We start from the raw sequence: 18335 nt of genomic DNA on the forward strand, positions 1-18335 counted from the left end.
CTAGCGCTAACTGAAGTGCTATTTTACCCACTTGGATATAAACATATTTAAACATTATTTACTTAAAATATCGTTTTGGATGACTGGGCAGAGAATATACAGTCATTTCACTTGCTTCTGTGTGCAAGTCAAAACACTATAAATTCCTGCCCAGTTTATATTTTCATTTCCTTTCTGTCTACTCTGATGTGTTCTGTCCTGCTCCTGAGGCCACCTGGGGGTATGTGAATTACCTATAAGCTAATGCTGAACAACTCCCGAGTTGGGAAGGCAAACCCAGTAGCAATGTCTTCCCTCTACAGCCAGCTCCTAGTCAGGTTTGTCAAGACCAAAAAGTATTGCGGCGTCAGCAGCAGTTTTATACCAAGCTAAAACTGCAGTGTCCAGTAAATGTCATTCTCTTACTGAATCGTTTCCAGGCAACATCGAGGGATTTGACCATTTCCACAGCATGTTGAATAACACCACCCTAACCACTCAACAAAGGCTAGCAACACTTAATACATATTTCAGGCGTTCTCCCAGCTGGATTTGGGGGCACAAAAAAAAGGCCCATCCTTTTGCAGTCTGGCTCAAAAGTTTACTGCAACATAGAACTTAGTACTGAATACGCTTTTAATATTAGCACTAGTCAACAAGTTACAGAGGTTGTTAGAATCATCTAGTTTCAGGGAATAAAATATGACATCTTATAGGAATAAACTACACTCTTAAAAATTGAACTGCATTATATGAATATTAAAGAGCTAAATGTTTTAAAACTGTCTTTAAACACAGGTAAATAGCATTCCAGTCGAGCTTTCCCTCTTCGCTCTGCCTAGAGTTCTAACTCTGTTCTAGTTCATTCTCCATATGCAGCTTCTGACCTCGTAGTGTTCCTGTTGCACATTAAAAACTCCACTGTTTTAATAGTGCTGTGGGTAGCTAGGTTGAAATATAGCTGCATTTAAATTCAACTTGGTGCTAAAACAGTTTCTGTGTTCTATAAAGAGAAACGAATGGCTGTCAAGAGATCCTACCTTCCTTTTATCTTCTGTATGAAGTCGTATTTTAGTCCTCTTTCAGCTTAATAAAGTAGTAATTACAGCTAAGAAATATAAACATTTTCTTAAGAGCTCAGGTTCTTCCCTAACTAGTTTGAAAGAAAAACAAAAGCAAAAAAATTAAAAAAAAATCACAAGGGAGGGAAATAGACCTTTAGAGAGAAGAAAAATTCAGTATGGAAGTATTTCCCCTAGCTCCTCCCTAATGAGCACCATTAAACAGTGTTTTGAGCTGTGATGAGCTTTGTGTGGCATGATGTGTTGGGGGGCATGGATTAACCTACAGGTGCACATGTACTGTAGATCAACACACACACTAGTTTTGAAAAACTGAACAAGTCAGTCACCCTGGGGGTGTTCATCCATAAAAGGACTTCCTAGAGATGTGTAAACAATTCCTCCTTCTAACCTTCATGGCCAATTTTTCATTTAAAAAAGATCAGATGCTTCACGCAAACTGGCAAGTGCACATAGAAATGTAAGTTCTCCCAGACTGCACATTATCATTTTTATTTCTCTTACATGCAACCTCTCCCCAAATGCCCATTCAGCTCCATTTTCTACTTACAGTGAAATGAGAGATTTCAAGCCCTTGAATGCATCAGGCGCGATGTCAGATATTTGATTCTTGCTGATGTCTCTGTAAAGAAAGTATTTGTAAACAGGTATTTGATGTAAACAAGTATTTGATGAAAACATTCTAGCCGTGCTTTATGGCAAGAATAAGAGAACTAAAAGATTATATTACCTCAGAGAAATTATGATCTATGTCAGGACATGGATAGGCAAATTCCAGGAATGATCAGAAAACTTCAGGCAGTATGACAGAGTGTAGACCGAAAAAATCAGAAGCTCTCTTTTTACTAAGGTCTTTCATCTTATGGACATAGAAAGAGTCATATGAGGAGCTTTGAAGAACAACAGTGAGGTAGCCCACTGTATAATAACTGTTGATTAAACCACCTTCAAAACTATTAATAGTGGAGATTGCATTGTTAGTCTCAATTTATGTGAAACAATATCAATAATTCTCAGGCTGACAACATTCTTCTGAGGTAAGACTTCTCCCACACGATCTCTGCTTAATACCAATGGGAAAATGGATGGGAACAGATTATCCAGCCCCCGATCCCAAAGCAAGCACCAGTGTAATTGAGGGACCGGGCACTGTACCAGCAATGTTTGGATCAGATGTTTGTACCAGGGAAAGCAAGCACCAAAAAAAACTCTACCATGTCCTTGATCTGGTGAGGCAGGTGAGAAGACAGTCAACACAGCACTGGCAAGTCTCCCCAGAGTTTTCAGAGACTAGGGGAAGCCTTCAGGTATCTGAATTGTGGACCTTTGGAGACAGGAGCACTTCAGGGAACACCCACCACATTGCAGACCCTGTCAGGGAGCTTCAGCAAGATTCCACTACATCAGCTACGATATGAGTGGAATTCAGGAAAGTGTGCTCCTGGCTTGGAAAATAGCCTTCCATTTTAATCATAACCAACCAATTATACAACTATATGTAAAGACTATGCCACAGTTTCTCTATAGATGGAGTCTAATTCGTCACACTTGGGACCCACATGCTCAGAACTGGGTGCCTTATCATGACTGTCGCTGCAATCCAACCTGTCAGTCAATCAGTTCAACCAGGTGCTTTGCTACAGACACAACTTTGAGCCACCGCATTGCAGTCACTGACAGTTGGTATCAGCTTGTATCAGTTGTATCACATCTTTTCACTGATAGCTGAAGCTGGAGTAATACAGCATTTCATGTACATCTTTGCTGTTATTGCCACTGGGACACACACTGAGGATCCCAGTCAGACTCTAAACATCACTTAAACAAGAACACAGGAATCAGAAATTAAGAATGTTTTCCATTCTGTACATATTTCTAGCTACAAATTCTGCTGATTACAATTTTAATGAAGTCTTCTAACTGGTTTCAAATCTAGCCACAAAAAGTGGAATTTTATTTGGTCCTTTTATAAGGCTTCATTCTTTCATAAGGCTCAGGAAACAAGTGCTCTGAGATCTACTGATGTTTTCTGTTACAACATCTTGCCAACAAGGACAGCATTCATTGAAGGTTTCCGGTTCTTCAGCTCAACTCACAGAAGCCAACTTTGTGACAGCAAAAGGAGGAATATTTATTTTTATACAGATTTTTGTTTAGACTGCCTGGCAGCATTCACTGCTTTTCATCTAGTAATTCGTGATGTAAGCAGAAGCCTTATGTGAATCCATGCTATCTATTTATTGAGGAACATATTAAAACTTATCACAATTATATGAAACCACGAGTTCACTGAGCAATGACGAGCATCTGAAAAGGGGAATCTAGTTTTGAAACAACTACTTCATCACTGTTTTAGTGATTTGCTACATTTCAACATTTCCATCCTTTCTCTCTCCCCATGTCCAGATGCTAATGAGTGTATAACTAATGGTGCCTGAACCTGCATAAATGCCATGCTGGGTGATGACATTCACTCACTTCATGCAGATGCACTACAATCAGCATTAGAAGATAATTAGACACATTATTTCCTTTCCATTAGAGCCCAAGCTCCACTGCTGTTGGTTAAGGATGTTCCATTTCCTTCTGCCTTGACTGAGGCAAAGGGATTCAATTATGTCCTTGTACTTTTGTTCCCTTCCCTTGGTCTACTTTGCTAAGATCATCCTATTCCGTGCTTGATTTATATCAAGACTAAGAGATATGGGTTTTTCTAACCTTCACGACTAAGTCAATTTAGATCACATAAGGCTTATTCTCATAGTTCAGGTTATCTCTCAATGACTCAGTGGAAATCTGGCTCTTTAGCTGGTAATGTAATAAACTTATCAGAATTCCTCCCAGGCAGACATCAGTCATCTCATACCGGTCTCCTTGCACCACTGACAGCACAGTAGAGATCTTCCTTCGAAAGGTTGTTGGACACACCTTGGTGGCTGTGCTCACTTACCAGTTAGGGACACAAATTGGTTTTGACTTTGCACCAGGGAAGCAAGGATACCCTGTGAGTCACTGTATGACTGTGTGGCTTAAGTGCCTTTACTGTAAAAGGTTTTGAAACAAATCAGATTTATTTTTAGATGCAGCTAAATGCAAAACTATTAATAGTGTGACTATTCTCTTTGTCGACTAACATAATTAGAAACAGATTGCTTGATTATCTCTAACATGTGAAATGGACTGTTCTCATCTGACAAAGATACTCAGGAAAAATCCATGTCATATATGGCTTAGTTTTTAGGAGCTGCTAAACAAAAGTGGCAATGCCACAGAGCTACTGGGACAACTGTGAAATCTCAACATGTTTCCTGCTAATATATGGTAAAACTCATTCAGCAACAAGAAATGCCACTACAAGCATCAGAGCTGGAGAGGTACAACCACATCTTTCAAAGCGACTCTATGTACTTGGCTCTTAGTCTTGTGCTACAAGCCTGTTACAGTTAAAAGCCTCAGAAAGGCAAAGACAATATGGGAGATAATGCCATCAACTTTGGAACGCGTAAGCTAGAAGTTACAGAACTATGGTAAAAGGACAACTGCTATGTAAATTAATTCAAAATGGCACATCTGGGCTTGGATACTTCATGCAATAATGACAGCAACTTTTTTCTCTGGAGATGGGATGTATCTCCTTCAATACCTTTAAACCTGAAGCCCTTGAATAACTGAGCACAGAGCTAGGACCTGTTTCAGTCATCCCAAAATGCACAGAGCTAGGACCTGTTACATTCACCCCAAAATAAGGGAACCAGCATCCCAGACTATATAATTCAACTGAATGTTTGAATACTACAGATGCCAGATCTTCCTTACAAGACAGAGACATTTAGCTTTATGTAATTTTGTGAGAAAATGTGGGCAAATATGATGTAGTCTAAGACACAAAAGGTTTCTGCTCCTTTCCTAAAACTCAATCACAAAAATAACTCTCCTATCCTATATTGAAGAGACATTCTAAGACAGCAAACTTCAGCTAGATGAAAATACAACACTTTAATTAATACACATATCTTCTGTTATCATCTCAACCTACTAACATCAAGCCTTATAAAGATTATCGTGGACAACTGGCTCTTACTTAAAAACAAATCTCAGTTGTCCAACAATTTAAGAAAAGGAACTGCATAATCATGTAGGAAATACTCAGTAAACAGTCAAAATACTGAGAGTGCTGCAACTTTAGCATGGGTCAGGTCAATAACCAAATGGCGAAACATCAGGCTTGTTATCTGACGTTCTTCAGCCTAACTATCCATCCCAAGTTCTTCCACAAAATGCTGCCACATTAACTAAGCTTTGATACAGATCATTTGGCACAATAACATTATTTAACTACGAGTTCAGATCTCAATGAATATGCCAATTATACTCTAGAAAGCTGTTAACACAACTTGCTAATGGAATTCTGCTGTGAAATTCCAACATTAATCATTTCACATAGTAAGTGCTGCACTGGGTTGAGCAGCTAGTCAAGTTGAAGAACATTTTTTGGGCAACTCCCGTAAAACCAGAGTTCACCAATCATGAAAAATGAACCATTGCCAAAATCTAAAATTAGTCACACCTCAGAAAGAACTAAGTAGTGACTTCAATAATGGAAAACTTACAAGTTAGGTCACTGAAAAGGAATCCATCATTTTTCACTGAAATTACTGTCTTGCTATCTAATATAGTACTTCTTTAAAAATACATACAGCTATATTGAAACTCAGACAGAAGAATAGAGACTCCATGAGAATGATGATTTGACCTGTTAAATATTAAGATCCATATTTACAGCTCTTCAGCGCTAGGAAATTCATAAGTTTGGACTGACAAACACAGTAATTTTACTCTTAAATCTTAAGGTAGAGCACAAGCTCATCTCAGTTCCCAAAAGCATTAACTGTCTGATAATCCACTGTTGTCTTTGAAATGAGCTGAAAGTTTCTTAATTCCAGCAAGTATATTTCTCAACAAAAACAAGAAGTGTAAAGGCACCTTTCTGGCAGTCTTACCACTGAGCTACAAAGCCTGAATCACTTGTGGAAGTTACTGGTCCAACATCTTGGTACTACAGTGAAGCAGGAGTAACTTATTTTACCATTGTCTGCACCATTGCAGTACTGCCACAACATCTCTTCTACGTCATTAGAAATGAAAAGACAGACTGACCAGGGGAATGCTGCTACAAATTAGGACTATTTTTCAAAAATCCAAAGAGAAATCACAAGAGTGAAGAAGAAAAGAATTGTCTGGGTATCTACTGGTGATTAAGAAACTGAGAAAACAGTGGGTTTGGGTTTGTTTTGTTTTGTTTTGTTTTCTTCATACAATCAAAGCATTTCAACATCAGGACACTGAATGTACTACAGAAAAATCCTAATCACTCTGCAAGAACACGGACTCCTGCTATACCTGGGGTCAAATTGAAGTGGTGCAAATATATACTAGAATGTATGAGGAAAAAAAAAAAGGAAAAAAATAGACCTTAAAATCTTTTCCAAGTAAACAGATTTGAAGTTTGAACAGACTAGCAACTAATTAGCTCACATAGTTTATAATAAAAAGTGAAATTAAGCATTACTAAGGATTTCATGCACCGCTAGGCATCCTGAACCAAATTCCATAGTTGCTTACACTTTGAAGAGATTATTTGTGTAATCCCCAGTGATTTCAACACAGCAATTGCCAATATGTTTCTAAAATAAAGATACTGAACTCAAAGCTAGAAGATTCATGATTGCTCTCGCAGGTTGGTCTTATTAAAACTTACATTCTTTTAAGCTTCTTGTACTGGGTAAAAGCTCCAGGTGGAATGACTTTGATGAGGTTTTGTTCCAAACGTCTGAAAACAAACACAGTAATATACATGTTAACGATACAATTATCGGACAGGAATAAGATGAAACATGACAGCCATTTTTAAAATAAATATAAACCAGTTATATAAAGGTTTTATGCAAAACAAATTTTTCTTCTGAAAACCACTAAATGGAGAAAATACTGATAAAATAATCTCACTGATTACACTAAATGTGTACAGAAAAAAAGTCACAGGCTATAGAAATTGCACCTTTAAGTCTCACGGAATTCCTGAAAACCAGTAGGTATATTTGAATTCTACTTAATCAAAGTCAAGGTAGTCAAATCAGATGCTTCCCTTAGCTAGCTGTAAGTAGTATGTAGCAATCTAAACGAGAAGCTATACTATGCTGTGACAGGTTAATAAAGAGATTAATAATACTAACATGCTGAAAACAGAGTGGAATTCACTGCAATATGAATCCAGATTTTTAAGGGAGTGGGAGGTCTATGTTAAAGCAGAGCACAAAAGGACTGCATCTTCCTATTTTAGCTGCTGAAGGTATTCTAAGTTATGGCCCAGACTATATGAAAATGCTGCTGCTTTAATTTCTGAAATTTGGGCTGAAAGAAGTATTCTTTATGAAGTATCATAAATGCATGTTTCGCTAACACAAAATGTAAGCAGCTTTAAGAAACCACATACAACAACCACTAACATTAATTTCTGTTCCTTCCCAGAAGTATTTTCAACTCTTTGTCATCAAGTTCCCCAAATTCCTGCTAGAAGGACTGCCTTCACCTCTGATGAACCCTAAATATTAGAAAAGTATTAGTGGAAATATTAGAACCCTAAATATTAGAAAAGTAAAAGTGGATCCCCATACAGCAAATACAAATGAGTGTGGCGGCTAAAATTCTACAGAGTCGGAACTGAAAGAAAAATTTGATTTTACCTTGCTCTTCCTTATTCAAATGCTGTGTATTTTTTCAAAAAAGGTCATAAAAAGAAACAGTTTCAATAGCAAAAACCAGCGGCTGGAGATGGTTTAGAACTGAAATACAAAAACATACTGGAATGACGGGATGAATCACTCCAGTCATTCAGAGTTGCTGTAGCAATGCAGAGGGGAGAAAAAAATTTAAAACCAGGAACGGAGACAAAATGAAACACAGGGAGAAGCAACTCATGATTTTTAAAGGACTTGAGAATAATGTAGAGAAAATTTGTAAGGCCCATAAGCTCTCGACTGCACAGCATAGCCTTCTGTTGATCTGTGCTTTCAACAGCCAAAAAATTACCCCCTTGAAAATAAGATATTTTGCCAGCTCAGTCATGCTCTAAGAAGCTATTTAAGTCATGAATATTGTGATACTCGCACAGTTAACTTGTACAGTCAGTGTGCATGCACTCTTATTGCTGTAGCAGTCTGTTTTCAAGGTGGTGATGAGAGTTAAATCTATTCATTGTTTTCTGATTTGAATTCGTGTCTGAGATTTCCCTTCTAGTTGGTCTAAATATAAGTGCTCCATTTCTGGCAAGTCCACAGTGAAATGCAAATTGCTGTAAGCTTCAGCAGGCTGCTATTGTTGGGTGTTTGTCACCAGAATTAGCACTACACATACTCTTCCCATAAAGGCTTTTTGTCAGCTTGCCAGCTTGGTGTCTAACTCCTCCCAAGCGATGCAGGCACTTCTAGGAACAAAAGAGGGCCATGCCTGTCCAATTCCCTTGCCTTATGGATGGAAACTGCGAGTTCACACATGTTGCACGTAGGAACAGCATAGCAGTCCTTCGAGGGAAACTCTAACATAGCGAGAGAGGAGGGGGGAATTGTAGTTCGGTTTTATGAAGACTTAAAATTCCAAGGAAATTTTAATGACCCGAGGCTTGAGATACACCGAAATATACACAGAAATCTGCCCACAAAGGGCAAAAAAGCCAAAATTGGAATAGCCACAGATCCCGAGTAACAAGAAAAAAATGAAATTTCTAGAAAAGGCAGACAGGAATGCAGAAGAGGAGTTGTTTTGAGGAGCTACCTTCTGCAGCAGCACTGAATTCTTCACCCTTCCCTACACATTTTGTAGCAGATGGCCTGTATGGAAAGAGATGGACAAGGCTGTTGCCTGCTGCTATATTTTCACCTTGGCACCTCAAGAAGCTCTTTATAAATGAAGGACCAAACACTACATGTAACACATTATACTCAGAGTACTATGTATTGCAGATGCTACCAGACAAGCAACAGGCAATATCCACGTGCTCTCAACTGGGATGTGTCAGCAGGCTGATCCCAACTTGGACACAAAAGGCAACTAGTCTCAGGGCACTACGTAAAGTGCAGCATCAAGTAAGAAGGTATTTTAGAAGTACGAAGTACTGACAAAGTATCTGAGTTCCATTGACTTTTTTCATAAATTCATGTTACGGTTTGGCAGGCATAGGCTGAAAAACACAACGCAGTTACACTAGTGAAAAAGCAGAAAACATATTATTTGTATTAATACTTTGCGCTTTCACCTCACCTGAGCTCATAAACGTGAAGGACAGTACAGGATTAAAAATCTCTAGGAAGCACTAGGTTTTGCCAGAAGGGGTGTTGGCAATTTCAAGGTGATGAAGGTTTAATTATAAACCACTGTTATTCATGATATAATGGGAAACTGCTGCTAGAGGTGCCATCTTTCATATGAAGTGAAAAACAGAGTTCTTACCTAGTGGTGTCATTCTTTTTCCTCCAAAAAGTGAAAAGCTAATCTAAATGTACAGCCACATTTTATTTCAGAGAAAATTACCTAGTTTACCTAGACCACAATCTCTGGGAAAACTGTATTTTTCATGGTCTATTCCTGCCACCTATGAAGTGCTGTCGTACCCTATAAAACTACCTGTGCTAGTGCAAAGAGACATCGGTGAGTTCATTTTTTTTGGTGTATCACCAGAATATATACTATAAAATAATTTTACAACACATTTGAGAACTCTGTACAAGGGACACAGTCCTAAAAGGCTAAATTATGATCGTTTGAACTAGTATCCCCTACATTAAAGATTTCTTATAGCTCAATAAAATTTTCCTCTATATTCCTCCGGTATTTCATAATAAAATCTCTTCAAGACTCCACAAGTAGAATTCACAAAACTGGTAAAATAAATTGGCGATGCTCAAACCTCTTGGGGGCTTTTGTTCCTCCATTCAGTTACCCATTTCACTGTGCATGTTGTCTGCTGCCAGCTGTATCGCTGAGATGAATTGAAGCACATCTCCCCCCTTCTGACACGCAGCAATGCTCTAACGGCCTCTCAAAGCTTTATTTTAGAGTTTTTGACAACAGCATCAAAGGACACAAATTATTTCCTTTCTCTAATCTAACATATTTTCAGAGATTGGAAAGTATGAGGGCCCAATGGATTCAAATGCATTTTTTCTTGTAATAACATGATGTTAGTCAGGATAAAGTCCTCCTCCTCCCCAATCTCTTGAAATGACTTTGCAGCAATGAGAACAAAAAGCAAACATATTAGAGGAAAAAAAAATAAAATCGGGGGAAACTATGCAGTAAAACATGAAAAGCTATCCCAGAGTAAAGAATAAGCACTCAAATTCTCATGCTAATCCATCTCAAAGTTCACCGAGGTGCAAATCTTTTCATCACCTCCTCCTGTGGCGCCTGTACTGCTCACACCCAGGACGGCAAACCACAAAGGATAAAAAGCTCTGCCTTCCTAGAGCCAGCTCACACTCTTGGGAGTGATGAAACCATTTGTCTTGAAGAGCGATTCCTCCTGCAGAGCAGGGGAGACAGATGTATTAATTTGGACCTTAACTATCTCCTTCATTGAGGGAAAGAAAGAATTTGTTATTTGGGTCTCTAATGGAGCAGTTTGCTAGCAATTTTCCCATTTCAAACACCGTCTCAGCTGCTAATATGTAATGTTTTGTCAAGCTTACCTACCCGTAACATAGACAAATCACTAGCTTGGAGAAAAGGAGAGAGGGAGTGAAGCATCAGTACTGATAATTCTTAGCTGTCAGATGAATAGAGCCTACAAATGAGACAGCCATGCTCTATTAAGAGTGCCACCGAGCTCTTGCCTGAGATGTGTCAGAAACGCCCCTCTGCATCGGGCAGTCATGAACTTCCCCGCTGGGAACGAGAGAGAAAGCAAGTGAAGGAGCCAGATTGCTCCCCGGATCACATCACTCTGCTACCAGCTCTTTTGGGCTTGCATCACTCAGGCAGCCAACAACCAAAAACAATCTCCGAGAGAGAGATCAGATCAACGTGCAGCAGTACCTGTAGCACACTTGCATCTGGCAGGTTGCGCACAGCCTGCATGAAGGTTGTTGAGAAGGGCAACCCCCTCGCTTTCCTCCTGCCCTGTAACAGGGATTTGCAGGGAGCTGGTTAAGGACTGTCCAGGGGCAAATAAGCAGCGTGTGCATCCCCCACAGGGACAAAGCACAGGGCTGGGAAGAACCGCTTATCTTGGGAAGGAGGAAACTTCCAGAGCACACAGCAATTGAGAGAGACTGTTCCTCCTTGCAAAGGAGGGAGAATAAATGGATTACAAATGCTGCTTGGACCATTATCTTCCATTGACCTCAAATTTTGGATTTACGCATCTTACCATACATTTTGGGCTCCACTGAAGAAAAGGCCATAGATATATTTTCAGTGTTTAAGAGGAATAAAACATACTTAAAATCTGGTCTTCTTACTGCAAATATGGGGCAGATCAGAACCCTGTCCTTATCCCTGTCTTCCCTCTTCATTTGAAGCATCAGCTTTATTTCAACTATTCACAACAGGTTCAGGTAGCTGCACTGAAGTATCAACCCAAAGACAGCCCTGGATGGGAGGCAGCCTTGTTGGGAAGGAAGGAAACCTACCTTGAAGTTATGGAGTCAGAAACTGTGGCTTATTCTGCAGTGAAAAACGCAGCAGCCGCAGTCATCATCCTTTACACCACAGCACTGCAGCACCGCACAGGGCACTTCTCTGCAAACTGAAAGGCAAAAAAACCCCGCAGTCCCGTGGCTTCAGAAGGGGTTTATGGACCTACATTACCAAGGAAAAGCCTTTTTGTGGCTCTGTCTCTTACCCATTGGCTCTCTGACAGGCAGAAAACAAAATGCTCTGGGATGGCAGGACATTCAGCGTTCTAAATATCTGTGCTTACTGCTTGTTTTAAGACAGTTAAAGCCTTCAATCTCCTCCTCAGCCAAAGACTCTGCCATCACTATAAAAACCCTGAACACATACAGTTCTCCAAGACTTGTATACTGCCGCCTTTCATCGCAGTGCCTGAATGGCTTCCAAATAAAATTAATAATATATATTATAAATCCCTCTCATTGAGTCCATCTTAGGGACTGGAGAGCTGACAGCCAGCAAACTCTCCTCTCCACCTATGTTAATACAAGGTGACAACTAGAGTTTCCCTTCACATTCTGGTGTTTGGTGTTCATTTTCAGGGTGTAGCTGTTGAGTTCCTTCTATAATTTTAAAATGGACTGCTCCTTAACTATTCACCTAAGGGCAAATCTTCAACAGGCAAAATCTTATCAAGAATGAAGTGACTTTTCAAAATTAACCTACCTAGGCAGCTACATAGATAATTCTACTCACCAAAAGACACCCTTGAGCATTAAACCAGATACTTTGATATGTTCCCTGATACCATGTCATACATCTACAATTAGTGCTAGCGATACTGGATGGGAGGAACTCTATCAGAGAGTGCAGGGACAGGATGAGGGGGAATGGTTTTAAACTGAAAGAGGGGAGGTTTAGACTAGATTACAAGAAATTTTCTTCTGTGAGGGTGATGAGGCACTGGCCCAGATTGGCCAGAGAAGCTGTGGATGACCCAACCCTGGAAGTGTTCAAGGTGAGGTTGGATGAAGTTTTGATCAACCTGATCCAGTGGAAGGTGTCCCTGCTCATGGTGGGGTCGGGGGGTAGAACTGGACGATCCTTAAGGTCCCTTCCAACCCAAACCTATTCTATGATCTGACATAATACAAATCGAGGAAGAGGTCAGAGAGATTTGGCAATGTCAAAGTTCCTACTGCTGAAATCCAGCCTAATTGCATACTTCAATTTACCAGCATGCACGTGTTCACAAGCGTTTGTGTTTCCAAGATGTTTTGGTACAGCAAACACAGCAGAAACATAGATCCCATTCCTGGATTTTTGTGACATCCTGTGATTCCACTTTAGAAGCCTCTAAGGAGACCAGCCTGCCGGGTGCTACGTAAAGGAAGAGGATCTTGCATTTGTTTCAACAACATAGACTCTGCTCTGAGGCTGGCTCGACCTTAGACTTCTTAGAGCACTTTTTATTGTTATCCAGTGGTTTGGGTTTTGGGGGGTGTCTGGGTTTTGTTTGTTTGGTTTTTTATCTGAAGCTTGAAGTCTATACTTGGGAGACTCATGGTTCCTACAGCGCCTAATAACAAGCAATATTTGGACTACGGTTACATTTCATAAATGTAAACAAGTATGAATAGTTTTTGCAGATCAGACTCATAACATTTGCTTTACTGAGAGCAGGTTTTTGTTCCCTCAGGGCCCAGAAAGACCAACTCCTTAGCAAGTCACATTGCTATTTCATTGTTACTTTAGTAGGTCAGTCCTGCTCACCCTCTATGGACTTCACAGAACCACAGAACGGTGGGGCTTGGAAGGGACCTCTGGAGCTCATCCAGTCCAACCCTCCTGCTAAAGCAGGGTCACCTACAGCAGGCTGCACAGGAATGTGTCCAGACAGGTTTTAAGTGTCTCCAGAGAAGGAGACTCTATACCCTCCCTGGGCAGTCAGTCTGTTCCAGCGCTCCATCACCCTCACAGGAAAAAAAACCTTTCCTCATATTCAGGTGGAGCTCCCTGTGCTCCAGTCTATGCCCACTGCCCCTTACCTGTCGCTGCATGCCACTGAAAAGAGCCTGGCCCCATCCTCCTGCACCCCATCCCTTAGACATTTATAGGCATTGATAAGATCCCTTCTCGGTCTCCTCTTCTCCAGACTAAACAGACTGAGCTCACTCAGCCTCAGCTTGTACAAGAGATTCTCCAGTTCCCTCATGATCTCCATGGTCCCCACTAGACTCCGTCCCAGTCGTTCCTTGCCTAAGGATTTCCATTTACTTCAAGAAACCTCCAGATCACTGCTCAAATTTTCTAAGGATGCAATAACTAGCTCAGGGATCAGAGGATTTCAAGTCGGTTTGTATTATAGTTGTCAAGTTGTAATAGGAAAATATATTTTTGAACTTGGTGGAAAAGGAAACAGTAAACTGAGAAAGAGAGAAAAAAAGTAACTGTTTAACTTATAATCTATCTTAATGTGAAGAGCTCTGTACATGCTGTGACACCCATTTTTAGTACACATTTACAAACACTGACATGGAAAAGGTAAAACACAAGAAATAAAGCTGGAAAATTAAACAGCTTTCTGATAGTTGAAGTCCTGCCACCTGTAATATTTTGTCAACCAAACAGATTCTGTCACCTGCACATAAGCATTCCTCTAAGTCTTTGTTCTTTACCTAACTTCTTTTAGCAAAATAAATAGAAGAACATGCGAGCCAAAAGACAATTAGTGTTTCATGTAGTAAAAACAAAAAATAAATTTACTAGTACGTTTTATTTCAAAGTTAAGGTTTCATGCTCCCTATTTTATTTTCTGTGACTCCTTCTACTTTTTCATAATAAGCTTTCAGGATGTACATGCTCATTATACATTACAATCTCCTCATTTCGCTTGGCAAAACAGGAGCTTTTGAGTGACATCTGTGTTCAATAAAAAAGATACATGCCTTTTTATTCATACCATTCATTTTTATTAACAAGGCTAAATTTATGTTCCTGCTGGACTGAAGTGTTATTTCTGGGAAAAAAAGGAAAACACACAAAAAAGGCCCAAATAAAAAACCCAGTGACCCAAAACCTCCAAACCTTGTGAGGTTACTAAGTCCTACAGAGCTTGCCTGAGTAAAATTTACCTGCATACAACTTATCTTTATCTTTAATAGAATTCGTGCAATTAAAAAGAGAAGAGAAGATGATACAGCCAAAACATTATCATGTCTACAAAATCTAGATTTATCAAAACAAAACCATCTTCTTATGCCTACAGATGACATTAGTTACACCTCATGATGTAAGAAATCAAGCCTACCTTGGTCTTACTGCAGAAACTCTCTGCCATCACTGCTTGTTTCTAAAACCATAAAACACAGCTTCTTGTTTTCCTTGATCTGTCTCAGCACACAAAACACCTTTATTCTAGACATTTCCCACATGTTTATATTTTCTTTACTTTCCTTATTATTTCTTTATCATTTTTGAGTCTTGCCCTCACAGAAGAGAAGATTTCCTACCTATTTTTTGCCTCACAATAGAACCCTCTTTTTTTTATATTGCATGCAAGGAGTGAATGACACAGTTTGCCTAGTGAGATCCAGAAAATAGTAGTCAAAATTTGACATGTGAAGCTGTCCAGAGCCAATTTACGGCGGTGAATGAAAATCATATTAAATGATTCAACTACAGGAGCCTGCCGGATTCCCTAGCCAGAGAACTTGCCACCAGAGGCAATTATGGAACATTTATTACAGTGTTCAAAAATACTGTGCTGGCTTCAGCTACAGTATTTACTGGAAGCCTGGGAAAATTATTATGATTTTCTTTTAGGAGGAAGAACAATGTTAAATGCACAACTGTCTTTCCTCTGTCCCCAAAGATTACAGTTTCTACACACTCGTATTTTTGAAAAAAGAAAAATCTCTTGCTTTCAGAAGCTGAGAAATTCAAAGCCAACTGTTAATTTATATGAAATTGTTATAGTGCCATTAATTTATCATTTATATGACAACAAATTATTTTTATTACAGTAAATAGAGTAACTAGTGTTCAACCTTCTTATAATAGCTTTTCTGACTTTATTTTAATAGGTGGAGAATTGGTTCTGAATATACAGGTAACTTGAATGCCCACTATTTGTTGAGCACCTCCCCAAATCACAAAAGCTTCATCAAGATTCATAGCTTAAGTCCCAGTTCTCCTATATAATATGCACTCCTACAGGTACTGAAGAACAGAGAAGGTAATTTCTTCCCAGGAGAATCATTGAAGCAATAAACATATCTGTCTACAGATCTGTCTGCAATACTGCCCAACACTGTGGTACCCTCATGACAGCAATTCTCCAAATAGTACATTTGTCAGAAAAGCATTAATTAAAGGTGGAACAAATGGGACATGACATTTCAAAGTGGTCCTCCTGCAGAAAAGTAGGTTTGTTGTCATTTTGACAGAACCATAACAAATCCAACAGTTAAGTGCATTAGATTTCTCCTTAACTGCTGAAACTCTGGCTTTTCTCCTAAAAGTAGAAATTAGGCACCAAAACCAAGCACTGCTCATACCTAAAAACTATCAGTCACCCATTCAGTTATCAATAGTGACAAAGAAAAGCCAAATGAACACAGAACAAGTGACTCAAAACTGACCTTAAGCCAAACCTAGATGCTGGTAGAAGGGCTGCCATCCTATTTTACTCTGCTCAGAAGCCAGACGGGAAGCTGTGGTTATTACCTCCAGATAAGGATGCCCAAGAGGCACTTTTCCTTGAAGGACTGTCAGCCTCTTTGCTCTGTCTGGAGTAATTACATCAGCATTTAAACAAAAGGTCCTCATTTCTGATTTAGACATATCCTATCCAGCATTACTCTTGGTTTATGCAATTATATTTCTCTTAAGCTTACCAGACAGAGTACAGTAAAGGCTAAGTAACAGTGATAAAGCAAGCTTGATATGGAAAAGCACAGGTTTGAAATACTAAGATCAGTTTCAAGATCTAAGGATATACTTTAAATTCTGGAGTTTGATTTATGAGCCTGCAGATGATTGGGAGTTGGCTTTTCAAAGTAATTAGCGTCGCACAGCACAAAGTGTTCAAAGCGCATTTCTCATTGACTTCTGCTGCAGCTGTGAGTCCTCAGCACTTCTGAATATCTCAGCTGAGTCAGCGAGAAACTGAGGATTACATCACTAGTGACCACCCAGGAAAGGTTTGTGCAACTCACTTGCCCAGAATCAATTAATAAAACTAGTGGCAAGAAGAGATACAACACAATTCTCTGAAAAGTGTTCACGAGATTATCTCCCTCGCAGCCCCCATTTTAGAATTTTCTTGCTTCTGCAACAAACAGATCCTATCCGCACAGTCTCCCTCACTACACAACCCTGATGCAAATTAATCTAATCTTTTAATGGCAACATTAGACTATGCTGTAATCAAAGTGCATACCATGAGTGTATACAAGGCACTGAATGAAGACTGCAGCTACGAACAAATTTTGGCATTTTCTTTTAAACTTTTTAAAATAATATGTTTAATTTAGTGAATATTAGCTGAAATAACTAATTCCACCTCAAGGTAACTCGTGTAACAAAAGCACAGCACCCAGACCTCTGCGCTTGTGTCTAACTGGAATAGCAGCAGTTAAAGCAGTCGGTCCCCGTGTAGCTGAATAGTTAATCTCTGCACAGACAGTCACAAGCGCACAGGGACAAAGGCATGCAAATTGTCGAGTTTCCCAAGTACACTATAACAAGGCAGGCAGGCTCTGGAAGATACACGTGTTTTCAAGTGGGAAGAGACTCTCCAGCTCTATTTTCACCTGTGCCATTCTGTCCTGGCCCCACAGCCTGCCCAGCCTCCACCCACGCCACCCAGTGCCGCAACCACTCCTGTTACACCCACAAAACCCACCCTGCAGAGCTTGTGTCCCAGGCTCACTACCAGCAATCCCACGCCTCACCCCCAAATACTTCCCACTTGCTCAGACTCACAGCGCTTTGATCAACCTGTTTTGATTCCCTTTGCTCCCAATCTTTCTCATTGCATGTGGTTTTATTTCCTCATTTCAGTTCAGCCTTCTTTGCCCAACAGTTTCCATACCGGCCTCAGCTCGTCTTTATTCTCTCAAGTGTCTGTCCTCACCCACAATCCAGCCCTTAGTGCTAGCAATGAATCAAATCCCTTCTTTGCACCATCTGAAGATCCTTCAGAGAAGCAGCACTCAGTGGCAGCGCTGGTGGCAGCGGTTGCTGCTCCAGCAGCCCAGGAGCCCGCTTGCAAGCACCCTCCACCAGGCACTCGGGACCAGGCAGCAGCGGAGGGCCAGACGTGGGGCTGCTCCCTGCTTTCACCCGGGAAAGTCTGACTTCAGAAAGAGTTATGAAACACAAAGGCAGAAGTAGTATTCCCTGCACTGCTGTTATAAGCTGCAAAAATTCTCAGAAAACACCTGTCCATAAGTAATATCCTAAAATACAGCTGCCTTTGCAGTAATAACTAAATAAAAAAAATGAAGTAGGACAGTCTGAGATGGACAAACGGCACGAAAACTGCATTCTAAAGAAGGGACAAAAGAAAAGTGAATTGAGATGGGGAGAAGATTTATAGGG

At 40.0% G+C, this 18335-nt stretch overlaps 1 protein-coding gene across 2 annotated transcripts in view; it reads right to left on the reverse strand.

Moving 5' to 3' along the window:
- SLIT3 (slit guidance ligand 3) overlaps positions 1–18335 on the reverse strand; it is a 504299-nt gene that overhangs the window by 159989 nt on the left and 325975 nt on the right. For both annotated transcript variants that reach the window (XM_069869312.1, XM_069869313.1), the window contains 2 exons: positions 6820–6891; positions 1612–1683 (listed from right to left, as the gene is read on the reverse strand). In XM_069869312.1, coding sequence (XP_069725413.1) covers positions 1612–1683; positions 6820–6891 — 144 coding nt within the window. The remainder of the gene's footprint in view (positions 1–1611; positions 1684–6819; positions 6892–18335) is intronic.

The sequence above is a fragment of the Phaenicophaeus curvirostris genome, chromosome 15 (assembly GCF_032191515.1).
Source record: "Phaenicophaeus curvirostris isolate KB17595 chromosome 15, BPBGC_Pcur_1.0, whole genome shotgun sequence".
Classification (NCBI taxonomy): Eukaryota; Metazoa; Chordata; class Aves; order Cuculiformes; family Cuculidae; genus Phaenicophaeus; species Phaenicophaeus curvirostris.